We start from the raw sequence: 27,982 nt of genomic DNA on the forward strand, positions 1-27,982 counted from the left end.
CCCTCCCCTCGTCTCCCCCCTACAGAGCAGCAAACTGGAGTCCAGCGCACTGAGGAGGAGAAGCTTACAGGAGTACCGTGCTGAAGAAAAGTCACAACAACATACAGCCGTACCGCACTTCTTAAAGGAAAATAATTTCTTCAGTCATTTCTCCGGAAACATGCTGCTGGTTTTCCTTTCTCTCCCTGCACACACTGTCATCAGAGAAAAGCAAGAGCTGTCATGAGTGGAGCCTTCCGATCTGACAAGATCAAGGGAAAAGCAGTTTTTGCAGTTATTGGAGGATGAAACACCTCCTCTCCATATCTCTCAGAAGTAGACAGCCTTGCAAAGATGTTTGGCTTTTTTTTTCTTCCTCGGTGTAGATGAACATCAGGCTTGGATTATCCTCCTGAAGGTATCTGTGGAATGAGCCTTGAAAAGCAGCGAAGAATATAGTCCTGTAGACATCTCTCGTTTCAGAAGAAAAGTGTGGCGGATGGTGATCACTGGTTCTTGAATATGAAAAAGGACCTTTTGCGTTTTTTTCTGAGAGTGACTTTTCAAGATGTGGCAGCATTTTTACGAATAGAGATGTAGGACAGTTTTCAAACATACAAAGTCTCTTAGAATAATTTTGTCCGCTTTATACAGAGATTACTGCAAAGTATGCTCTATCCCTCAATGTATTTAAATTCTCTGAATCATCTACGAAGAATCCAAAGAACTAACAAAAAATGACTCTGAATGGCTGACATTTCTCATCCTTCATCTTGCTGGTTCAGAACACATTTCCTGATTAAGAAAACCGTCTGTTGAGTCAGATTAAAGAAATCGGACAAGGACAGTAAGATAAGACATGTTTAATTTTTTTAAATAATAAATGGAACCAGCCTCTATATCCTTTTCCAAATTTAAGTCAGACCTTTTTTCTTTTTCTTTTTTAACAACTCATTCATCAGTCCTATTTTTAATTGAACGATTTATGCACAGTCCTTCTTTTATTCATTTTTTAAATAAAAGAATGAATTATGTTTTGATTTCCAGCCAGGTTCTTGACTTAAACACAACAGCTCAGACTTCATTAAAGTACGAATAAGAAGGTCAGTTTTCACATGCTGCTCAGTGGACAGTTAGCATTCATCACATTCGAGGTTGGGAATCACAATTTACGCAGAGCTTGAAGAAACCGTTTCTGGTAACAAATGTTTCACCAGTCGACTTTGCTGGCGGTACCTCAAGCATGCTGTGAATTATGTTCGGATTTCTGAGAACAATTGTTTATAGGCAAGATGGGAAATTCTGGCTCTTTTTTACTGATGGAAATCCCTAGATGTCTGAGTGCTTTCAACTGATTTTAAGATGCTGCAGAACTTGGACTGATTGTTCTGCAAATTCCCTGTTCTTAAGCGATCCATGGAGTTAGAGTGGAACTGGCAAATACATCGCTGCCTCTATTCCCCAGTCCCGGTATTGGAATATTGATATTGATCCTACCTGGAGGTCAATTAAAGACTAAGCTGGGCAGACAAGTCTGGATTATCCGGGCGAACGGTAAGGACGCAACCTCTTTTGCACACATAAGCTGCAGCTTTATGGGAGAACTGTTACGCACCACTGGGCCAAATTCATAAAGCACTGGCATGCCAGAAAATGCACAGGATTATCACAAGAATGCTTTCTGGAAACCAGGGGGTAGTGTTTCTAGGACTGCTTTTAAACACCTGTCGCAAGTGCAATGGTGGATCCTTATATGTTAGACTGGGCTGTTTTAGAACACAGTGACATTACTGAACGTCCTATTTTTAAAAATATTTTTATGAGCTTCCTATCATCACATGAAAGATTTTAATGATCTATAATATATAATAATATAACATGTTTTTTATCCTATTTATCAGCAGTAAATACGTACTCTCATAACAACATACAGTACTTTGAGTCTTTAGGTGTAGTGTGAACTATAGAACATTTATCTAGTGATGTCTGACTTGGACCTAGTGTTTGGTCCCCTTTTAGGGATGGTTAAAACGCTACATGTCAATTTCTGGTTCCAGAAGCTAATTTCTCTTTTAACAAACTCCATGGAACGCAGAAGGAAATAGTCCTGATTAGACTGCTCCATGAGGAGGGCAGTCACAAGCAGACCAAGCTGCTAGGGGATAAGCCTTTGGTCTTTTGAGCCTGTAACCTCTGATAACCTGGGTTCTGATCCGGCTTATACAGTATATGCGAGCCCAGTAAAGGCTACTGCTGATTAACTCTGAAAAAGATTCCTGGTTAGCCTCAACAAGTTTTTTTTTTTTACTTTTCTTCTTGGGACTATATTTGTTTCTGCTGGAACTTTAGTATTTATACAGTGAAAACATCTTTAGGCATTTAAAATTCAGGTGTGTCAGTGTCATGCAAGGTGGACACAGGGTGAAATTTTGTTTTGCATTTCAAGCATCAGTTAAATTTTAATTATTAGGGAGTAAATAACATCAGGGAAGCCATTCCAAGCCTGTGTAACTATCACATTCTATAGGACACATTCTATAGGAACAGAGAGGAAGAAGGAATCACTAATATAGCAACACTTGAATATCCAGGAGTGGTTGTGAAATGCAAATGAATGCTGAATAGATTAAGTGAAACAATAATCATGCTGTCTAATTAGAAAACCCTCATTATCAGAAATGTTTTTAGAATGTTTTTTACAGGGTTACTGAGAAACCAATGAGATTGGAGCAGTAGTAAGGATGTCCCCAGTAAAAATAACTTATTTGGATAAATACAAATTTCACACACGTAGGAAAAACAAGATCCTACATGATCCTAGATTTAGTGATTTCTGAACGATGGTAGAAATAGAGGATAAAATTGAAAATGGTGGAGAGTGTAATGCCAGTCACCCTTTACAAACTGAAAATGATTTGCTTTTATATAGACATGCACCAGAGATGTTCTTAAAAACTGTTTTAAAAATTAGCTTGTTGAGTAGCAAGCAGACACCACAAAATATGATTGTATTATTGTTAGTTCAAGTTATAGTTTTAAGCTATGGATAATTTTAGAAAGAAATCCTGAATTAAAGAACAGGAGAGCCTCGTGAGAAAAATTTTTTTTTTTCCTTTTTCTATTTGGTCATTTTACACATTTAAACATGTAAACACCTGTTTTAATAAAATTTAGGAGGAGGAGCATAAATGTGTATGCCCCTACAGTGCTTTTAAAAATGCTTGTATAATGCCCTTTTTATCTATGAACTTTTAGAATAATAAGTTTTATGCATTAAAACATATTTTGATAGTATCATGTTAAACCGCTCTTTCTATGCAGCCCTGTGTAACGGTATAGTTTGGGTTATATAAAATGAACATGAGGGTCACGCAAGATCAGGTTTCTGTCTGAACTCCACAAATTCAAGAGTATATTCACAGGCAGGACCTCCTTTTAGCACTTAAACTTGTTTCCTTTTAAATGCAGCTTTGTGGTGTATCTATAGAGAGGTGAAGTCATGTTATATCACAAAAAATGAGGATATGGTGTTTTCCTTGGGTTAGCATAATTCCACACTCTGCATGATGAAGGTGCTCGTAGACATCAAACTTTATCTTTTGTAATATGTTCTCTTTAAGATTTATCTTTAAATACCCTATTTTGATATATACAAATATGTCTATATGAATACAATTCTCTGCACATTATCTATTTGGGTCTCACTTTACAGTAGGTATTCACTCATAAAGCACGTGAATTTGAGAAGAAAACAACTCAGTTCCCAAAACCTCCCACAAGAGGGCAGCTCCCACTTCACACACAAGATGATTCTGGGAAATGTAAAATCATTTCTGTTGAATTTTCACCTTACTGTTCACACAAAGCATGTACAAGGCTTGAATAATTCATATCCAAACAGTCACCAGAACTGTCTTGATTATGAATAACCTGTTCTGCTGCACTACCTAATTTTCCAGCTAATAGTTTAGAACATCCACATGTTGGATAGCTGCATTGTTATTGTTCATGCACGACAGCACATAAAGTGCAGAAAACTACCACAGTCCTTGTGTGTTTGTGTATGACTCTACACATCTGAGTACTCATGCGGCTTTAAAACTGGAGGGAGTTAAACCGGCCAACAGGTACAGTGGAATACAGGTCTGGTCTTTAACTGGCTCCTCTTTTCATGTTTCATGACATTGATAGGTGTTTTTCTCATTCTTCAATAATAATGGCACTTTGCAGCTATTTAAGATTCATTTGTTTTATTGCTTGAATGGCACAACCAGATTTACCTCGGCTCAACTAGTGAATTTCTTGCACAGGCTATCAAAAACTGATTTACCATCTACCCCTGGGCATAAACTGATTTTCTTATTTCAAGAAAGAACATTAAGTACTCTTTATTATCTGCATTTTTATGTCAGTGAGAAGGGCATAGTCAATCTTCTCGATATTGACATTGAAATAAGTAACAGGCAAAGAGCCAGATGACTTCTTTAGCCCAAATGTTAAGGAAGCAATACTGTATTAAATCAGATCTACTTTAGAAAAAAGGTGACGTGAGTTATTATGCTATTTAGATACTGCTATCAGTAATGAATGCAGTGCTGTCTTGACACTATGTCACCTGACAAATTGAACACTAAAACATGAAAAAGAAAGCCAACATCAGTTTTGGTCTGGTTCCTGAAATTGAATTAGATTTTCAAGCCTTTCAGTGTTAACAGGCACATCAAAGGCGGCCTGAGACTCCAGTGGCCAAATGTTTTCTGACTGGGTGCAGATTTCAATTACACAAAGATTTCTGATCCCTAGGGTATTTGATTTAAAAATGGATGTATGGTCTTCAGTTCCAGAATACTGTGTGCACAGAGGAGAATTACCTGATGATTGATTACATGACTCTTTCATGAATCATATTAAGAATGGCATTGTGTCTCTGCATGGGAGTTTCGGAAGAATTTGCTTCGCAGAATTGCTAAAGTCATTAAATATTAATTTGAGCAAGGTATCAGACTTTCAACAGGACCTCTCTTGCTCTATACCTTCAGACGCTACATCTCCATGTTTGTTTCTTTTGGGGGTGGTGGACTGGAAATATTTAGTGTTTTTTCAACCCGACTTCGCATATTGTAAACATGCCGACTTTACAAATAGTCTAGGATTTCAGTGGACGAGAAAGAATGTTTAAGTAATACTTTCTCCAGAAAATCCTGGTTTTACAACACTGGAACTTGATAATACGTAAAAACTGGTTTAAATAGCCATGGCCATAGAATCCAAAGTCTATGGGAATATTTTTTTTTTACAAAACAACACTTACATTTAATTGGTTTAATTGGCTCACTGGCATGCAGCAATGTTATAAACAGCAGGATACCCAGCCTAATAAAGCAAGCAGCCAAGTACACTACTATTACTGCAGGAGGGAACTTGTTCTGATGAAAACATACTCACAGTGCAATACAAACGAATAATTGCTTTCCTTTTCTTTGTCATGTATTATACTATTGGGAGGCTTAAATGAACACAACAAATTAGGTCTAATACTGTTTGTCCACCTGCTACTGAAAGTCACTTGTGGATATGAGTCAAGGCACTCTGTCAGAGGGAGTCCCGAGCAATGAGTTCGGCAAAGAAGAATGGGGTTTCTTCCCACTGATCTCTTGTTCGTTGCATCTAACCCCTTGTCTATCTGCTTAACCTCCTACACCAATACTGGCCTCTCTCTACAGCTGGTCTGCAGTCAGTAGGACTTACTGTCTGTCCTGCCTTTGGTCTTTAAAGCTTCACTCTTTTTACGTTTTGCATTCACAGTGTAAAAAAGAAAAACAACTTTTTTTCCAGCTCTGGATGTGTCGTGGAGGAAAGGGGTGCAGTCTTCAGTTTTCCAAGATCAGTGCAGGGTGGCCGGAGCATGTGGCCGAATGACCATTAGTGATTGCTCACTAGGAGTGAATGGCAGAACAGAGCCGCCTATATTACATCAGTTACCGATAAAGCCCACAGTGATACAGTTAGAAACCTTGAGCTGTAATTCCACTGCCTGCAAGAACAAAGAGACAAGCTTAGCTGAGGAATGCAAAAGCTGACATTTTTTGAGAAACATAAAATGTCTTAACAAGAATAAATAAAGGTGTCTATGAAGGCCCTTGAAATTATCCGCCCCAGGGTGTAGGAAGGTCATAATCGTCCTTGCTGTCTTTTCAAACAGTCTACTTATGAGGGTTTGGCATATACTTTGTGAAAGCTGCTCCTTGAGCTAATAATCACAAATAAAAACCACTGCAGCAGTGAAGAAAATTTGTTTCATACTTTCTGGAACCAGATATGTTTTTTATAGCACCGATCAGCACCTCTCTACTGAATAACTCTAGATTAATTTCCCTTTAATATCTGAAACATTTTTTGCTATCAAATCTCTTTTCTCTGGGGCCTAACCAACATCAAAGCAAACAGTTTATATTACGGTAATTACATCAAAGCTATTGTGAGCTGTACTGGATCTGTGGGTAATTTGTTATCTGTGCTGTGCTGTTGTATTTAATGCAGCTTAATTACTGCATTTTTGCAGAACCCTTTGCTTGGGTAAGAAGATTCCACACTTGCACAAAACATATTTTAAGGTACAGTTGTACCTTTGTTTTTATCTGTTCCCACAACAGCTAAATGCAATATTACTATTTCTCTCAGTACAGGTTGAATTAATTCTCATTAACATACTGTAGAAAGAGCAGGAAGGGTTTTGGTAGGGCTTCTGTTAAAGTCCTGTTGTTATCCACAGTGTTATTAATTATATTATTAAAACATAATTCCGTTTTTTTTGCGGGCAAGCTCATTATGGATCTCGGCCTAATAAAATGAGACTCATAAACACTAAATATTCAATTTCCTTATGTCTAAGCATGATGCAAATACCTGCGTCTGCATGTTAGGCTTCAGGTCAGTCAGACCCAGTCTCTGCACTACAAACATCAGAACACAAGAAAGGTTAAAAACAAGAGTTGGCTATTCTGCCCATCTAGCTTGTTCGCCGGCTGGTAGATAATTGTCCTGAGGATCTCATCCGGATGTTTTCCTTGACTGGGTGTCAATTTCAACAACAGGAAAGGGCAGCTTGTTCCAGTCTCCAACAACCCTCTGTGTAAAAGTACTTCTTCCATCCATGAACTAAGCTTTATCAAGTTGCATTTCCTGCCCTTGCGCTTCCAAAGGGCTTTAGGCACCTCAAAACAATCAAACAGATGTTCTGTCAGGTATGTCGACCTTCCTCCCCCCTCCTTTACTCAACATGCCCCCATTGGAAACAAGCCTGTTTAAATTCTGCACGCCACCAGGAGGAGAGTTCAGATCTGAGCTCAGAAAACAAGTCTGCCAAGCTCTGCTTTGGAATCCCTGTGGAGAGCAGTATCCAGTCGAGGAGAAAGGTTTATTAATCATTACAGCGGACTGGCAGGCTAAAGCAGGAGGAGACCATATGGAAGACATGGGGGAAACACGCCGCATGACTGTGGTGTGCTGGGTGTGCTCTGTATACATGGTGTAGCAATACGCGTAGGAATCTCTTTTTTAGGAAAATTCTGTTTGAGTAACGGATTGTTATCCATTCTCTTTTTATGTCCCTGAATTTGGAATTGCCATCTGATGTTCAAACAGTTTTACTGCTGAGCCCTCCTCCCCACCCACCCACCCCCCTGGCCGGCCTGGGTGGGAGGAACAAAGACAATGTGCAGACACGCAGTCACGTTGTCCTGCGAGACAAATACATCACGCCAAGGGCTTCCTTCACAGCGCACTGCTGGAATGTCTAGAGTGGAGCTTGGGTGCCATCAGTGGAATCCACTCTGATGCCAAAAGCCCATTGCCCACAGTCTCCGCTGGTGGCATGCATGCCAGAGATCCTTAGGATAACTTGTCCTCACCCAGTGCTGGCAGCAGTTTAGGAGTTTAGGGCAGAAGTCAAGTCACCAATTGCTTTGGTGACCGACACCATTTAGACAATGGGATTAATCACACATTCTGCTTAGAGGGGTTCTAATAAAGGAGCTATTCTAGAGCCCTGGAGATTCAATTCCTGCTCTTGCTACAGCACTGCAGAATAGTTTTCAGTACGTGTTTAGCAAAGACGTTCCTAACATGACATTCTCTATCTTGCACTTCATTGTGTGTGTTTAAAAAGCAGATTTCCTGGCAGTATTGCATGTTTCTGATCTAGTGAACTACATGCATCCAAAATCTGTTTACAAGACAAACCACTATACTCCATAAACCAAGAGTGCTATGGATTTTTTTTGGATAAACATATCCTGCCATTTCACCTCAATATTCATATGAATTTTTGTTGTTTTTTTCTTGGGACGCTTAAAAAACAGAGTGCAGTAATAAAGGAACACCTCCAATTACTACTCAAAACTGTTTCTCAGTTCCGATAAACACAGATAAACAGAGGCTACAGTCTCCATCACACTACGTCAGCTCCAAATCCATCAATCCAAGTTAGAAATAAAAAAAAAACGGAATAAAGACATTAGATTACCAACCACAATAGCACTTTCTTGGAAAGCTGTCCTAATTCGTGAAGAGCATCTTTTTTTAATTTTCGTGAGCAACTTGAAAAACAAGAAATAAAGCTGTTAATTAGCCCAGCCTTAATTAAACACATATCCTGGCATGGAATTTAAAGCTGAACTCTTGCATGAAATACATCTGTGTACTGTGTATATATATATTATTTTTTTCTAGTAACTCTGTCACAAATAGAGATCTTACAATTACTATACTGTGTTGAATATCATTACTTTTTTTTTACTCAGTGGATTGTTATATACTGCAGTAGTACAGAATGAGTGCATTAGGGCACTTTAATGCACTAGAACCCAAACACCTGCTGGGATTAGATTAACATACTGTACAGTATGTGAGCGACTAACTAAAGGTGTTTCTGATAAAGGCATTCTGTTGCTCACTGCACTTTGAAATAAGTAGTGTGACAGTTTTCTATGTTGAGAACTCTCATATCCCTCCACCTGCCTGTCTGTAGTCAGTTGGTTTCTTTTTTTTAATATTGTGAATGGAGCTATGCAATTTTTTTGCAGCAGGAGGAAAAAATATTAGTGCTGGCTGAAAATCTAAACCTGTGGTTTGGCAAGAAATCTTTAACCCCTGATGCAGAAGTCATTATTAATATATGGAATCAAGGAAGAATATTCCATCTTTTTATTTGCAGATATGCTGGGTATTGGTCTCAGAAATTAGGAAAGGAAGGTGAACTGAGAAAAGCACGTCTCTGCAGCTGGTAGTGGATTTCTCCATAACCACACGCATATGCCAATTTGTCATGCTGGGCTGCTCTGTTTAGCACCTCTTTTCTGGTGTGCTGTCTTCAAAAGCAGATTCCTTTATAAGAGTACGCACAGATATGCCTTGCTGCCTGCTGAAGGTCATGAAGACAACACATAAGCCAATACCCTGCAGCAAATTCTTCAAAGTCATTTTAACATTTCAAAACATTTTCAGCATGGTTTCGCATAACAATTATCTGTCAGAGTGAACAACCTTCTTTGCAGTGGCAGAGCAGTTGCAGTGAATTATGGGTAAGAATATTAGTTCTTCATTCAGTCGCGGAGCTACAAGTGTCAGAACTATCGTTTCATGCATGTAAAGCCAAAGCTCGAATCCATGTTCTCTGTCCTGCTGTTGTATGACAGGTTCATCTCCAAAAGCATGCAAATGGACAAAGAGCTAATTCAATTTCAAATCTGTAAATTATCCATCTACCTATACTGCATGTATGTAAAGAAAGAACTGAAGATCTAAGGCTTTGAGCCAAATGGTTCTTTAGTCTGTGAAGTGAATATTTCAAGGTCACTGGAGTGTCTTCACCTGGACAGTGAACTCGGAACTGTGCATGCACGCCAACATCACAGTGAGAGCGTGTTTGCTAACGAAAGCCCCAGTAGGGGGCTGTTCACCTTTCACCTGAACAACGACTCTCCTGGGACATCTCCTGACAGCAGCTTCCTTGCCCTCAACTCTTAACGACATCCAGATACATACAGCTATTGCACCATGCCGTTTCTCACACGGCTGTTTCGGAACCAGCAATTGAATGCACGCTGTGGAAATGTTTCAGTTAGCACAAAATGGAGGTGAAAAAGTTCCAGAGCAGATTAAGTAGTGTTTAATATGAGTTTGTGTCACTGAATGTGTTCCGTGTACAGATGTGTTCTGTAAACCATCATAAAGGCAGAAACACAGTAATATAATTCGAGTTTTATGTTCTTTTTATTTTGTTGGCTCTTGGCCACAAGCCTGTCAGTCTATGAGATAGGCTATACTTCTGAATGGAGGTGGTAAAGAGATTTTTTTCCATCAGGATTGGAACCCGATTGGAGGGTACAGATCAAAAGTGAGTTCAGCCTCTTGCACTGTATGTCCAGTGCAATAATAATAATAATAAAAAAAGTCATCATAAGAAAGGCCAGTCGCAGGCGCTGGACTCCATGGAAACGAGAACCCGTGCCAGGAACACAAAGCACATGGCCCCCGTGCCCAGCGAGATGTGCGGTTGTCTTTAGCAGTGCCAAGAATCCAAAGATGAGCTCTGAGGGAGCCACCAGATTAACCTCACTAGCCTGCCTACACCCTCGGTCTGGGAGGCTGAGTAAGTCAGGCCCACGTGACGTGAGATAAACTGGGAGGTATTAGCAGTAATCCACTACTGATCTCGGGAGCGTGTTCCCATTACTTCGTAGTTTTTTTTTTCTGGCTATTTTCTTGGCTTTGGCACTTAATCCTGCAAAAAAAGGCCCTTTAAGAAATCTGCCATCAGCGCATCTTGATAAACTAGTAGGTACCTCCTTTTTTATCATGTGATATTTATCTATGTCTGTTGTCTATGCAATTTTGTACTGTGCTTAAATAGTAAATGACTAATAATAAGAATAAGACAGGAGGGATTTCCTTTTATTTTTGTGTTCTTTTTACAGTTAAGAGTTGAGTGCTATTCCACTGTGGTCATTGATGACAGTGCCCCCTGCAGGAAAGATGAAGTCAGGGAGTAAGAAAACTCATGCAGAGGAGCTCGGCTCTCCTGCTCAGTGGACACAATTTTACATAACTCATCTACGTTAGCTCAGACATACTGTACTGTAGGAGCTCCCTTGGAGAGAATGTCAGAATTGGTGATAAAGGAGCAAATGACTCAGAGATGTATTTTTTCTGCTCTGTCTAGGTAGGATCCTCAAAAATACTTAAAACATCTGTTATTAAACAAATAATTTGAAACATCCTCTTAAGAGAAAACATGCAGGGCTCCTAAGAGCACTAGTAATCTATACCTGACAATGTTGGACTATTCAGACAGCTGTAAACATTGTAGGCTAATAATGGCATCACTTTTTTCTAGCATTTGCTAATTGAGTCAGGACTCTGGCCAGGCAACTAAACTAACAAGACTATACCTGCTAACAGATGGGAAGTATGATACGTGGAATATTTCAGTGTTTTTAATATCAGCCTGAGAAACAATATGGAGGAAAAAGACTGAAGTGGCTCTCATTGTGGCCAAGAAGGTGAAACGCCTGTCTGTCTGTTTTTGAAGTGGCGATAAGATATTTGTTTAATATAGTCTATAAATACCCCCGTGTTTAGCAATTCCTTTCCTTTTGGTGGGAAATACCATACATAAGACATGACATTTTAAAGATGCATATTTAAAGCTTCCTGTGAACACAAATTCATTAAGTGTATGTTGTACACAGCAGGGGGTCTGTGCTGAGATGTACTGGGCTGGGTCTTCATGCTGACAATAGCTTGTTGGCTGATGTATATGATCACAAAAGGGCCGTTCACTTCATGATAAAGGTCTCCCAGCTGGGTCAAAGATAGGGCAGCGGTCAAACATATCAAATTTGAAGAGCATGCTACAGCACAGACATGAACAATCTGAAGTGGCATTTCCTTTTCTTGTTCCAGTTAATTGAAGGAGAAAAAATGATTTAATTTAAAAAAAATCTGTGACCTTCTGACACCACATTTGTAATGATTATGACGGAAAACGACTCAATAGATTCAATGAAGTATGAATCACTTGGCCATAATTGTTTGAGAATAGTCACAAGGACAAAAATATTCTAAAGCATCCTGGGAGGAGAGGAACTGAATGTCTGTCTGAGCTGGTGTCTCCCTGAATCCGAATGGTTCATCTCCACGTAAACAATCTCGTATCTTGTTAGTGTAAGGCTAAGGGTCAAATAAAGGGTAATTTCCAACCAGAAGGTCAAGCAACCTTTAGGCTTGAGGTAGCCAGTCCTATGCCGCTACCCAAGACTCTTCGCATAAGATGCAAGTTATCAGCTTCCATTTAGAATTCAGTAAACCTATTCCGTCTCTTTGCGAAACATTTAATTAAAAAAACTTTTCAAGGTGAAAATAGATCAACCAAAATTACGTTCCTGTTAATGTATATGTAAAACCTTTTTTTGTTTGATTCCTGAGGTCTGGAAAATCACCCAGTATTTGCACCTTAACATAGCATAATTGCTTGATCATCCTATTTACCCTAATATAGTCGTTAACAAGATAAGCAGGACCAATAGGATGTCAATTCCAGCAGCCCAAACACATTGAGGAGTTGTGTTGTTGGACACGACAGGAGGAGGTCACATTGTGAAGATCGCATCTTCTGATTTGGCTACAAAGGGTCACCATCATAGCAATGAAAAATCATTTCATAATTGTGAAAAAAACAAGAGGGAAAATGCGAGTTTTGGTACAGTGGAAATTACTAAATTAGAATGAGAATCGGATGTTCTCGGAACTCAAGGGTTGGGCAACTGCAATAATAGGGTATTAACTAGCCTGAACGGCTTTAACTTGCTTGGTTTCGATCGATGAGGAAGTGTCCTATATAATAAAACAGAGTGGCAGCGTTGAACCCATCAGGGATGGTGGAGGGGTGTCACTATGGAACAAGGACTGCAGGGTGTAGAGTGCCAGGATTGCATTATGGTGGAGCTGTTACAGATCTGGACCCATAAGTGGACAGACTATTGTCAGTTCACATTCCTAAAAATATTCCTTAAAGTATATATAAAAAACAATGTACATATATAGAAATGAAATATTTGCATTAATTAATTTCAGCTGGAACTAAATACCCAACAACCAGATTTGTAACTTGTAGACAATTAAAGGCTGAGAACATGGGAATCTATCCCAAGAAGTGTGGCCCACAATCAATCCCCATAACGCCAGTAGGAAGCTTCCCAGATTTGACTATTTGACATCCCCAGTTTTAGGTGCCTTGTCTTGATTTCTAAGCCCAGTACAAAAAGAGTTTTGTTGAGTGTTTCCTCATTGTCTTCCCCTTTAAAAGATTTTGAGGACTTTGAATAGTTTTGCCCTGACCTATCATATTCCAAAACTGTAATTTGTCCAGCCTATAAATCAGACAAACAAACGAGAAGAAGGGAAAGAAAGACCCCAGTGTCTGCCTGCAATGGGGGAGATTCCAGTTGTGCTATATATAGACTAAAAAGGCACTAAGACAGAACAATATTCTTCAGCAATTGTTGGAATATATATAGCCGAATTTGTAGTACAATGGCTCTTTTTCACATTAATAATAAAAACATTCAGTGCTGCTGCAGACTCCCTCTTTAACAATTCCATCAACAATGACCTCCCATTCCCCATTCTGATGACATGTGCTTCATGGTAAATCTCCCTTCGCTTGTGGTCAGGATACAGACGGGATGAAGTTCCTTTAAGCCCGTTCCCATCCATTGTTTAGGGCATGTAGACATCAAGCCCAAAGCACGAAAGAACAAAGTCATTTTTAGATACATTCACAATGATGTTTACAATGAAAAGCCCCCCAAAAAAGTGGCTTCACATGCGAACTACTAGATAGAATTTCAATAACGGTAATACTCATAATTGTGAAATAGTCCAGTTAGAAAAAAGTCAAAACCATTAGTAAAAGAACAAAATGCCTGCTGGATGGCAGTAGGAAATAACAGAGGGCGAGTTACATTACGTGTGGTTTCATGGAGCGAGTTGTGTGTGGCAGCAAAGGATTTTTATCTAACCATTCTGTGGTTCTGTGGACAAAATTTTTCCATATGCCCTATCCCAGACATTTGACTAACAGCTGCAATGGGGCCCTACTAGATGTGTATATTATTGAGCTCAGCAGGCAATGTTAATAATGGATACTGAAGCCATTGCTTCAAATTAATACCCCATAAAAGGCATACTGCATTTGAATGGGGATCTTTTTATTGTTCCAATAAATGGCTAAAATTCAAATTTCTCTTATAACCATCTGCTGTTTTTGGTCATGCAATGTTCAACACATGAGCTTATATCCACTAATAATACTCCGTTTTACCTTTTATAATAATGAAGAGAATCTGTGAAACTCACTGTGCCTCTGTATTGGAACAAAGAGTCACGCTGTTAAAAAGTCTGAATAAAAGTAGTGGAAATTGCTAATAATGGGTCTACATCCATGTCTATCTGATATAACCACAGGTCCTCAAAACATCGCTACTGTTTGGGAATGTATTTAAAAAATAGAAATCATGGGAGTGCAGGAATGTGTTGCAAGCCAACTATTATTTAATGTCACAGCACAGCCAAAGACAATAAAAGCCAAAAATTTTAATAGTGCTTTCTTTTAGCCATATCATATAAATGTCACAGCTTCCTAACTCATGGACAGGTAGGCGTAAGAAAGTTTGTAAAAAACAAGTGCCAGAACACCTGAGGTTTGCAACTTACAATTGCTATAAGACATGATGGGCCCACACCAGACGAACACAGAGGTGTTGGACTCTTGTGAAATAATACACTCTATAAGAACCTACTTGATCATAGTATATTGTTTTGGCCTTGACTAACATTTACTGCAACTGAATAAACACTTTGCCAGTGTTCACTACTTTGGAAGTATGGTCAAAATTCCAGCCGCCAGTAAACTGACATATCCCACAGTCTGGAAGTTTACCAATGTGGATCATCGATAATATGCCAGAGTATGGATCTGAAATCACATGGCAACATTGATTCAGCTGAAAGCAATCTATAGGGTATCAAATATTTACTGTGAGTGTCCCTTATACTGGTGATGGTATTCTAAAGTTTCAGTACCCGACTGATCCTAACAAAATATAAATACAGGAAATAGGTATTTTTAGCATAGCAAACCATAATTGTACTTTTATTGTTTTTCATGAGATACTAAACAAAAAGCACATACAGTAGGTTTGTCTACTGCTACCTGAAAAGAGATCATAATTTCAGATGGCGCTTTTCAGAGAGGAGCACCGATTTTCTTACCACAAGTCTACAATCTAAAGAAGACATTACATTAGACCACAGTCTGGCAAAACACTTTGGAGACTATCTGGATTTGTCCTCAGTCACTGTCAGTTTACTGTTTCCTGCTCTGGAAAAAGTATTTTGTATCCCCTCTTCAAAAATGTTCTAATGTTTCTACAGGTTTTAAAAAACAAGAAATTAAAAAATGCTGAAAAAATATCAAGAGCGCTCTTAAACTAACTGTAACAATTCCTGAGAGAAGGCTAGGCCGAAACAGAACAACACACATGGAAAATCTGTGAGGCCCAACGCCTTAAGTCAGCAAATAGGTGTGGTTTCACTGCTTGCTTGGAGATGGGATTATTTTACCTTTTTCAGTACTGTGAAAACATACTGCGGTAAAAAGATTGCAAAGCATCTCGAAGGCAGTGACCAAAATCATTAGCACAGCTCATGCATTTAATTTTTTTGTTTCATCTCATTTCTTTGAGCATGGGATAGTTTAATATGACAAAGCTGTTGTGTTTGTAAAGCATGCTTTAAGAGTCTGTAGAGGGGTCAACAGACTCATATGTACAGTACATGTGGGGCCAAATGCCCTTGAATGAAGACTAGCAAATGTGTTTCTTCTCACCAAAGAATGACATCACCTAGAGCAACGCACCTTGATGAGTAACCACAATATGTGCTTCCTCTTCATCTGTCAGAAACCCAACACGCAGGTAAATTCCAGCACGGAAGCACAGAGGGAAACGGACTTTTGTTTTGATCTTCCAGACTCCATTTCAGTCACTTCAGGCAAAGCTACACACAGAGCCAGCCAACTGGGAAAAACGAATTCTCTGTGGTGACACTGAACATGACGCATTTTAATTGCATTTTCACCACGTCGCCCTCTTTGCCCAAAAGTAAAAACGGCAGGTGGTCAAATTTAAAGAGAAGTTTAAAAGCTCATGGTTCTGGAACAAGTGAAGTATAAATGCCCGTTGAGTAATTAAAAAAAGGTGTCGATGTTCTCAGTCGCCTGTTTGCATCATTTCAATGGATGCAAAGCAGGACAGAATTGGGCACTGATTTCCTTGTGCACTATATTCACTGATCCACCGCTGTATTCCCAAAGCACAGAATTGTATTATATTTAAAAACAGGTTAAAATAATTACAGTTCAAGAGCATCCACACAGGGTTTTATAGCTACCAACACAATCAAAAGTTTATTGGAAAAATGGAAGAAATACTGCTGGATCAGGCAGCCTGCTAAGGAATTTGGCTGACCAGGCATGTCAAAAATGACAACACAGAACACATGGATTAAAAAACCAAGGCCAGCCTGGGTTCCCACGAAACCCATACTGCGGTTTCTGAGAGACTGTACACAATAAGATAAAGGATAAGGGCAATCCTAACGCATTGTTGCAAAGTCTTAGATCATTCTTGGAACGCCAAAAGCCTATTTAAATTCTACCAGGAAGAAACAAACCTTTTGTGTGTTTCCACCCTTTTAGCCTTTAACATGTAGCATGAGGTTTTACCCTCGTGTCCACCTTCAAAAGCACATCACATCTGCAAACACTGAAAGAGAACAGAATGTAAACAAACCTTTTGGCATCAATATTCTTTTATGTTCCCAGTTACACTGAAAATTGGATGTCTTTTATAAGCTGTAATTCCAGTTACTTTCTTTGTCTGGCTTTTAATGTCAACACCCAAGTCCACCTTTCAAATAGAATGTGTTGCCTTGTTTTATTTAAGTAGCAGAGACATATGTTTTGCTTTACAAGCATACTACATTGACTAACTTTCAAAAATGTCTCGAAGGTGGCTGGACTACTGATGCGAGCTAGTTAACATAAAACTTCCCCTGGAATGAGAGAAGAAAAGAACTAGAAACATCCCTAATACATTTCTCATCTGTGTGTTGTCAAAATCCCCAAACTATCCTACGCTCACAGCCATAAAAAAAAGCTTTTAAGATACCCTGGAAAATAACAATACAAGCAGAAAACAATCAAAATACCAGAAACAAACCTGGTTACTGGTGACTGATAGCATTGCCAGCATTATCTTTGTTCTGTTTAGCATCCTCTTTAATTATGTTATGTAAACAACACTACCAGCATTGCAATTATGAGTGCAAACAACAATTACAGTATGAAAATCATTTTTCAGTATATGTAAACTTTACTGAAATTAGGCATGGCATAAAGGAGCATATCAGAAATAGCAGAATTGACGACTGTCCTTCATCCTCAATACTTTTCCCATAATATAAGCAGGGTGGAAGGAATGGTGGTTAGCATTGCAGATGTGCAGCCTTAGAGCACTGGGGTCCTGGGTTCAATTCCTGGGGTGCCATCTGCATGGAGTTTATATCTTCGCCATGTGTTCGCATGGATTTTCTATGGGTGCTCAGTTTCCTCCCATGGCTCAATGATGTATTGGTAGGTTAATTGGCTTCTGGGAAAACTGGTCCTGGTGTGAGAATGTGCATTTGTGTCTGTATCTGTGGGTTCCCTGCAATGGACTGGCGTCCCGTGTATGGTGTATCCCACTTTGCCCTTGATGCAGATTCTGTCTCTCCTGCGACCTGAATCGGGAAAAGCTTAGAAATGAATAACCACTTAATCTCAAAGCTGCTGTGATGCTCTTGTCTTCCAGAGTTTCAATGCTCTTACTCATTCTAAGATGAAGTTATGGAAGTGTGCAGCCATCGCCTTGATGCTCTGTGGTGCAGCACTGTCAGTCTTCCTCTGTAGAAACATGATTCCTGGAGGAGAGGGGCCTGGGGCCTGGCCTTCATCTTCATCCTCCACAATCTCCTCCTCGTGGCTCAAAGGACATCACAGGGCAGTCCGAGCTGCAGACAAGCCTTCTCTCTTCAGAGAATGTAAGCAACCCACCTTCTTCCTCCTAAAATAGATGGTTTGGGCAGCCTTTAGGCTATGGACTAAGTGATAAAGGCAGGAAGAGTGCAGGAAATAAAAGCTATAGAAGCTATAGTTCTTCGTATATTTTAGATTGCACTGCAAATAATTATTTTTTTAAGTCTTAAAATCAGAATCCTCAAACACAGTTACATGCATTCCCTCTCATATATTAATTTCATACATGAATTAAAAACAGCTTGAAGTTCACAGGCTGAATTCTGTTTCAGCTTATTTTGAATTAAATGGAAATTCTGTACAAGGAGAGCTTATTACACATTAAATCGTCGCAGGATGGAAGCACTTCTTCAAATAGAAAGAGCTTTATTTAATGATCAGACACCCAGAGAATATATTTGTTTGTCTGAGGAAAAGGGGTCAGATATCCCCTTGTTCAGGGTATAAAAAACTGCCCATGCTTTCAAGGAAGGAAAAACTACATGTCTGAAAGATTATTGTTTTTGGACACCTACTTTTTCAAATGCAGAATACAAATACATTTTTCTGCGGACAGGATTCAATCTGGACATCTGTTTTATGCAGGAAAAACAAAAATCCACCCAAACGCACAAACCTCATGAGGTATTCTCAAGTATAAGCATAATCAAGCTCAGCTGTAATTAATCACCTAACACTGTTCTGTTTCTGAAGTAGCCAGTGCAGCAGTGGCCTTGCCACCTTTTGGCTCCAGAAGCTGAAAGGAAATCAGTGTTTGGTTTTTTGTCAAGGAGTCGTTTTCCTTATATACTGCTTAGGATAAAAGCCTACAAGTACATAAACATTTGCCAAATGACTTATGTTCGTGACATTCCACAGCTCCTGAAACGCCAACAACTTTACAGGTGACACTCCACAGCCAGTTGAAAAGTTACAGACCAGGAGAAAACTGAAATACTTCACATTTCTGAACTTGTCTGAAGCTACACTCAATTTCAAGGTCAACAGTGCCGGCTCCATGGATACAAATTCCATGCAACTGGTCGTTACGGCAATAAAGTATTGAACCGACATGCAGAAAACACAAATTTCATAGAAATGCTTTTCACTCCATGAATAAATCCTGTATCACCTCACTACATCCATCTTCCAGAATCTTCAGTATGTCAAACCGCAGATTCAAAGCGGACAGATAGGAAGTTTCCCTGAGTTCATGTTTGGGCTTCATCACCCGTTTAACATGTTTTACACGTTTCAATCCACGTGGACCTCAGTATAAAATGAAAGACGTCAGTAAAACTTCTACATAAAGTTCACTTACTTTCACTTACAAATCAACATGTACAAGACAAGCCACAGCTGGAATAAGATACTGCCTTAAACACACTTGTGCTTCCCTCCATGCACGTAAGTGACACAGACATCTGTATGCTGAGAAGGTCAAGAACAAACAAGTTTCTCCCACTACCAAAGGCACATAAACGTTCAGAACACTAAGTAGGAGCTTGAGTCGAAGCAGCCTGTACTGCAAAGTTTAAAGACCTCAGTTACAGGAGTTTGTACCCAACACAGGCCACAGAGGAAACAAGTCCTGCGATTAGCTCAAAGAAGGTACAGAACATTAAGAATGGTTACAAACAAGAGGAGACATTCCTTAAATGTATGTCCAATTTTGTTTCCACGAATGATTTTGGAAAAAAATCATAGACCCAAAACATAGTGTGGCTCATCTGAGTGGGCTACAAGAAACAGGCACGCAGTCTGAGCCACCTTTACCTACTCATGTGAGGAGCAACAAGGATTGGGTATCTGAAGCACAGTGGTGAGCAAAGTGTGAAGGAAGCCAGTTCACTGCTGTGTATATTCAAACACCTCCACCGGTGTCTCCTGAGAGGAAAGAGCACCATTACTTTCAAGGAAAAGAAACTCTTAGAGCAACAGACACTATGAGATTTCCTGAAGAAGGTTCAGGGGTCAAGCAAAAGTTGCAGCTTAATGAATTTCCCCACTTGGGAAGATGGAATCCTTAGCCATGTGATTTGGGGACACTTGTGCCTCACAGGAGCCAGGCCATTTAGTTCACATCCAAGCGTACCTTCAGCCTTAGTCACCAGACACAATTAACAGTGTTTAGATGCTGTGTGTAAACACATAGGCGCATTTGCAACTTAATCATTTCAGTAACAGGTAGTTCCTAGAAGCAATGTTTATTTACTGAGGCCTGTTTAATGTAGCATCTGGACTGTTAATCGAGCTGAATGTAACAAATTAGCCAGCTGAATGTAACAAATTGATTTGAAAGACTGAGCATTTAGGGAATTATTTAATCCATTAGGAAACTCCAAAGCAAAACGACTTTTTAAAGTGTGTTGGTACCACAATGAGGTACTTTTACATCTATAGAGTTATTTTAAACAGAAAGAGCCAAAGTCAAGATGCAAATGAATTGAATCTTTTAATAGCAAAGTCTACGTCTGAACGGCTCAGTTTCAAAGCCAATGCAGAAATGCATAACTGTGAGCTGTAGTGCTTTAACTACGTTGGGGAGTTTCCTGCGCATGTCCTTCCTGATGGTGGCACAGATCATTGGTGCCAAGACAAACCAAAAAGAAAAACAGCAGTTTTCCTGGGGTAAATGCCGCAAACATGTCATTTATTAGTTCTTCAGCCATTCCATATTTTATGGTTAACTTTATGAAGATTGAAATAACAAACAGCACATGGCTAATAATATGTTGTTGTGAAATCTGTCAGCACCACTTTGCATCTCTTTTTACAGAGGTTTAGGCCCCGCTGATATGAAATTAAATCTAATCTTTGAAAATGGACTTGCATCTCACTTTTTCTTCCTCTTAATTCCTTCTGACAGTCTAGGAAGATAGGCGGATATAGGATTTAAAGTTAATAGTGATAGTAAAATCCTGTGTTGGAAACTTGGAGATGACCTGTTACAAAATACATGAATTATAGATAAATATATACTAAATAATTTGATTATGGACTCATGGTATTACCTAGAAATATTATGGATAATGGAAGGATTAGGCTTGTGAACTGTCTTGCTCATATTCTCTCACTGATGCCCCTAATGTCCTAAACAGCTTATAAAAAACTATCAAGATTTTAAGCAGTTGCTAACTATATAGTGCCAGTGCCCCAAAGTAACCCATCAAACACAAACACCATGTTGCATACCTTAATGTTTCATGAAACATTGTACTAAGTCTGCGTGTGCAGATATTACTGAATATCAGGTCATTTTTTAATATTTCTTCATACTTTTCACTGCAGCAAATCATTTTTTCAGCTTTTGAAGCAAGCAAAAAAGTGCAAATGAATTCATTGCTACCATAATGATTGTTCTTATTAGGAAATCATATTAGGAAATCAAGCCAAACAATGTTACTGCCGATGTTTTTTCCTTTCAGTTATGGTGCCAATATTTTGCCTGCTCATAAACACATTTTTCCTGGCAAGAAGAATAAACTCTCCGGACTGACCAAATCAATTATGTTTTGATGAGTGATGGGAGGTAAATGGACGATATTAGGCCTGGGTTTGCCAAAATAAATTTCTGTAATTTTTACAAATGTTTATTTTATGTTTGGCAGCGAAACAAATGTTTATGTTTCAGTGCCACAACAAGTCCCTGGCACTCTCACGGTAGGTTAACTGAGCCCAGCAAAAGCCACAAATGCTGAATGATTACAGATAGTAATAGTTTTACACAGTATGTGGCTCACATGGTATTCACCCAAATTAAGGCCTGAATTTGGCAAAAACATGTACTTTCCCAAAAGTAACATGCTTATGTAAAAATTAAACTGAATATGGAGAGTCTATTTCGCTTGTAGGATGAGCCACAGTGTGAACGCTGCAGGTCCAGACCTCAGAGATTCCAGCTCCAACCGGAGGTCCAATAAGCAGCATAGAATTGGGTACAATTTCACAATAGTCACAATAGTGCAATGATGTTAGTGAGCCAAGCAGCAACGGAAATCAGGTCAATTCTGAAGACATTCAGAGGTCTCAAGAATGACCTAGCTCATGTGCGAGCAGGGTGACGTTGTTGATTGTATTGGACATCAGGGAAAAAGGGGCTTTAAAAATGGCTGCTCGCAAAACGGTATGCCTTTCTGAAACCCCCTTTTCATTTCCCCAGTTTCGTATCTGTTGCAAAGCTACACAGAAGGGGAGGTAAAGCAGCTGATCAGCGCCCTGGTGGACAGATCGGGGCCGGAGGACTCGCGCCTGGACCTCAGCCTCAGCAAGAGGACTAAGAGAGCCAGGAAGGGGCTGCTGAAGCCGTGCTCCCTGAAGGAGCTGGAGGTGAGCGTGAGCCAGCTGGGGCTCGGGTACGAGGGGGACGAGATCCTGCTGTTCAGGTACTGCAGCGGGAGGTGCCAGGAGGCCCGGCGCAACTACGACCTGACGCTGGAGCACATGAAGAAGCAGGGCCGAGTGAAGAAGGGCAAGGCCCGACACAAGCCCTGCTGCCGCCCCACCGAGTACGACGACGACATCTCCTTCCTGGACAACGGCAACAAGTACCACACCATCCGCGAGGTGTCGGCCAGGAAGTGCGGCTGCGTGTGACACCGCCGCCCTGGTGGCGGAGCCGTCCTGCTCCGAGTGGAGCAAGAGGTACTGTAGACAACCCCCCGGACAAGCTGCTCAAACCTTGTGAAAGACTACAAGAGAAACCGAGGACCTCTCTGAGGAGAAGCTGGATTTATTTATGTTTCTTTTTTACTGATCTACTTCTCTCACACCCAGCTCACAGATTTCACCCGTTTTAGACCCCCTTAACACCCACTTTTTCATTCATCCCGGCTGAAACTCCGATTGGCCTGAGAACATCCATTTGTTAGCGCAATGCATTCACATGCAGGTTCGAAATGGTGAAGGGCATTCAAACCGTGCACACTGTGCAATGCTTTAACTTAAAAACGAAAACAACCAAAACCCTATGCAAGTGAAGTTTGTGGGCTGGAAAGGTGGCGAATAAGTGTTTTTACAACTTGTTTCACATAACAGGCGTTCCAGTTTCTGTTAGCATTGCTGAAGATTGAAGCCTTCACATCAATGCATCAACTGTTACAATCTACCTCATTCTCATTGAACAAAACCAAACTTCTATCAGCCAGGCCAAGGGGACACTGAACCCACTTTAGCTGCTCTACAAGCTCCTCAGAGAAAGGAAGTGATACTGACATGGAATCAAAGGGAAAGCTAGCTTCTCCTCCTAATGCCCACTTTAGAGTGCAGAGAGTAAACACAATCACCATGTATGTTGGCCACAGCGTTCTTGACGTTGAAGTTGAAGTGACCTAACAAAGGACAAGCTTCAGCCGACATCCAGCTTGTTGCAAAGCTTCAAGCGTGGTAACTTTCTGAACTCAGATGACTTGTAAATATTATTCATAGAGTGACCATGGAGAAAGACTTTCAGAACATTGTATGTTAAACTTGTAATCTTAATCTTGTGCTTTTGTTTCCTGAAAGCATTTTTGCCAAATTTCACCTTTCCTACTACATGGAGGTTTATCTGTTATAGCCACTGTCCAACCAGTGAGAATCTACAGAGTTTTGCTTCCAAAATGCTTGAATTTAGCATTCCCCCAAAAATGATACGATCAGAAAACACTCAATTACATAAAAGCTCGCACTTGTGGCCTGTACAGCCTATGTTGATGTATGTTGTAGCTCTTCTGTCCAATAAGCTGTTCTCAGCCCTGGTCCAGAAGTATCCCTGTATCTTCTGATTTAATTTCAGTTAAGCTCTTGTTCAGTTAAGCTAACTGACCTCTAGTTGACTACTCAGATGGACGAAGATAGTAATTAACATTAACTGTAATTTTTCACACCCACTTCCTCTTGTGTAGTGGAATATAAGTAACTGGACTTTTGGAGAACACGGAGTTTATTTTTTGCAGGAGTGTTTGATACATTCCCACCTGTGTCTGGGTATCATAAATCAAAAACTGCTGAGACACAATTAAGGCCGTCAGCTCTTAATTAATAAGCAATCTGAGGAGAGAACAAAAGGATATTTGCTGAATGCCTTTGCAACAACACTTCTGCAGCAAAAGATTTTTCGAACCAAAGACTTGTAAGAAACTAACAGACAGAAAACAAAGTGCAGAAACAGGTTTGGGTCTAATTAACCAAAACATTCACTTACAGATGTCAAAACTGATTAGCCCGAGTGATTAAGAGCTCATCTGGAATGAAAGCCACCAGACACAGTGTCCTCCTGAATCAGGGCTGAGTCCTGACATATACAGCTGATGCCCATGGCAGGTAGACCCAAAACTATGAACCACCTCCATCACTTTCTCAAGCACAGCATGAGACCTTTCCTCCAAAGCTTCTTATTCCCCTGAGCAGGCATGTTTTTCATAGCTTCTCAGGAACAGGGACATTCATCTTCACATACTGTACCTACATGCATGATAATGTTTAAAACAAAGACCTGAAAAAAGAGATTTTCCTAATACTCCAAGTTACTCCAGTCACAATAATTAGCTCTCTTTCAACATATTTATATTACAGATAAATGCTGTACGTACTCTTACCAGGGTATTTAATACTTACAGTAAATGGGCCATACAGTCATAGATTATGAGTAAGAGACGTTAAATTATACCATCCAGTATCGACTACACCAGTAAGATATCCAAAATATTGTGTGGGTTTATATTTCTGACTCTGTACTTATAGCACAGTATCACACTCTGATAGCTCTTTGATTTAATCTGTCTTGTTTTTGTTCCTTGTAACGGCTATTTGCTTGAGGGCAGAAATCATTGTACTACCTGGTGCTGTCATGTGAGAAGCAATTCTTTCAAATGTTGTGTTACTTTATGCATTGAGAAAACTCTAAACAAAGGTTAATTTCTGGCAAAGCTCCTCGGAACCCATTCCATTAAGTTAGCAGAAAGCCAGACACTTTCATGCAGGTATTTATGTTTAAGGAAAAGCAATAGTGCTGCTTTTCTGGTCTCTTGAGCTGGGATCAACTGGGGCAGTAGTCAGTGACAGACATACCCCCACATGCAATTTTACTGGCAGAATGATACATATGCGTCTGGTGTTTGAAAGATCTAGATAAACAACAAAAGACAAAATGACAAATTCAACTCAAGTTCCTTACATGTAAACCGGGCATTCTTCTATATGAGTGAATCTGTAACATTTTTACTATAGTACAATCTCACCTATGTTTGCCACACTCTATTTAGAGCAATTAAAACTGCCACTTGTAATAGATGTGCACAACTTAAACCATTAGTTAACAGATGACAAAACTGCATGCTTGCAAACTATGTATTTATAACCTTTTGGGCTGCTACCAATCTTGGAAGACATTATGTCCCTGAAGATGTAAATGGCCAATTACCTTTACCATATGTCCATATTCATAAAATAATGCTGAGGCACAATAGCACCAATTTCTCACTCTGACAGGGAACTACAGCCAATTAAAGCTGCCCAGGGTCGTCATGTACTTCAATTAAATAAGCAAACATGACTGATGAAATTAACCTTGTTCAAAAAAGGTCACATTGTATAATTCTGAAAATGTTTTTGAAAACTGAATGTCCACAAAAATGTTATTGCCACTCTGTCTCTATCTCTTTGTCCCAACTTGTTCCTTTAACCCTGCTAGATACACCTCTCTGATACCACTACTGATTGTATAACTGACTTCACAAGTTTTACAGTCTCAAACCACAGTGATCTAAAGCTTATGGTACTCTCTGCAGCAACCAAATACCTAAATATATACCTTTAAAAATGCAGTTACAGTATGCATCTGATTAGCCAACATCAATCAGTTTGTATCTCACTCACACCAACCTTAAAATTTGAATTGAGATTACATGAAAATGTTTCTGAAATTGTTTGTTGCTTTAAAAATTATAGGCGACAGTTCTTCAAGTGTACTACGATAAGCATATTTTTTTACTTTACTGTGTCAGTACATGCCCCTTCTATTGGTCACAGAACATGGGAAAAATCCTTAACCTCAAGCTTTGAAAATAGATTGCAAACATCTGCCCTACTGTTGTGAGAAAATACATTCATATATTAATGAACCAACAATAAAAGGATACTCTCACACTGGTGTTCAGTGATGGGAACAAAACCTGACACTCTTCCCAGGCACATATCGTTTTTAACCCAGTCCCTTCCTTGGAATGATGACAAACACAGTCCTTCCAAAAAACGCACAATCCAACCCTCCCTGGACATCTGAGGCTGTTCTTGCATGGTAAACAACGTTAACAAGTTTAGTCAAGCCTGGTATGATAAACTTGCACTCTTCTCATCTGGACCCACAATTTGTAGCCCATTACCTATACTGGTGCACTTGGGAGACCATGTTGTACAGCAGAGATACTGTGGCTTTCATTCCATATAAGTCTCAAAATGTATTGATGTAAGTTTTTATGTAGTTGCATACGTTGTTTTCCACCCGTCAAGTTCACTGGCAACAGATAAAGACATCAGACAGCAGGGCAGAGCTGTCAGAGAGCCCCCAGTGCAGGATGAGCCAACGTCCTCTAGATGCAACTGCAACTCCTAAGACTTGGCTGTGTCCGCAGGCTTGCAGTGACATCAGAGTGATCGGCCTCGACCCAGATCTCTATCTGGTGCTCCTTCTCCTGTCAGGCACTGTGGAGCTCCCAAAGTATCCCGTAAAAACCATGCTACAGAGTCCCCTTCTCTCCAAACAAGTACAGGATCTATTGCAGGAAAGCCAAAAAATCATAGTCTGACTCCATAGAAAAGTAACTAATCAGGTCAGTCGATTAAAGGAACCGACTCATGAAGCCACTAAGAGCTCTGCCAGTAATTGAGGCACCCGACCTAAAGCCTATGTAGTAAAAAATATCAAAAGATAGCAGTTCATGTTAACAGTACGTACCAGTTAACGGTCCTGTATAAACTGGCTAATAAGTGAACTTGTATCTGAAAGCTATATGACACATGTAATGTATGTGAAGCATATATTGAAATATACCTGTGTTAGTTCCAAGCTTGTGTAAACGTTAAATGTACAGATTTCTGCATGTAATACATACTGTACTGCTAAGACATCAGGCCACATTTATAGCACTGAATCTTGGGTGACACTTTAGTTGAAGCATCTCATTCAAGGCATGCACCAATTTTATCTGAAGTGATGCAGAGCACCTACATAGTAATACACTATAAATACTTCGTTTGCAATATTTCAAGCTGGAAACACTAAAGGGTCAAGGGTCCCTTAGTCATATTGAATTGTGCATTTAAACTTTAAAACAATTATCAAAACTAAAACTCAAAAAGGGCGAGGTAATACTGGGCACTGCAGTATTTTGGGAGTGTTCTGCAGTAATCCTAAACATGACAAGTTTTCATTTCCAGTACAGCTTAACAGAAAAGGTGGTGTTGTATTTATATCACTTGGGTGTCAGTATGTTTCATGAGCACCTAACAGTGGATCTTTACTTAAAGTGTTACCTCAGCATTTTCCCTGTCAAGACGTCGCTCTTCATTACTTGCTGTCTCTTGAGCATTTGTGATAAACAAGATGAAAAAGTAACACACAGTAAACTTCAGTTCTGGCATTGTTGGACTCTCTGGACCAACTGCAGTAAGTTGATGCAATGCATCTGTATTATGGATAATCTATATTTATTGGAAGTAAGTTATGTTTTATTTATTTAGATATCATCATTGATAAAGAAGAACACTTTTATTTATTGAACTATTGGTGCCAAAGTGGAGTTTACATGTATTATATTCTACACCCTATACTGACTGTTGAATAAACTT

The 27,982-nt window shown here is 39.6% G+C and overlaps 1 protein-coding gene and 1 long non-coding RNA gene across 2 annotated transcripts in view; one reads left to right on the plus strand and one right to left on the minus strand.

Moving 5' to 3' along the window:
* The window catches only part of LOC107079676 (uncharacterized), a 102,148-nt gene that overhangs the window by 40,646 nt on the left and 33,520 nt on the right, over positions 1 to 27,982 (minus strand). The window lies entirely within an intron of this gene.
* LOC102689749 (neurturin) lies at positions 8 to 27,974 on the plus strand. The gene is made up of 3 exons (XM_006639975.3): positions 8 to 1,533; positions 17,952 to 18,180; positions 22,317 to 27,974. Exons 2-3 carry the CDS (start codon positions 17,979 to 17,981, stop codon positions 22,748 to 22,750), a joined length of 636 nt encoding a protein of 211 aa, XP_006640038.1. The 5' UTR covers positions 8 to 1,533; positions 17,952 to 17,978; the 3' UTR covers positions 22,751 to 27,974.

This window comes from Lepisosteus oculatus, chromosome 29 (genome assembly GCF_040954835.1).
Source record: "Lepisosteus oculatus isolate fLepOcu1 chromosome 29, fLepOcu1.hap2, whole genome shotgun sequence".
In the NCBI taxonomy this organism is placed as follows: domain Eukaryota; kingdom Metazoa; phylum Chordata; class Actinopteri; order Semionotiformes; family Lepisosteidae; genus Lepisosteus; species Lepisosteus oculatus.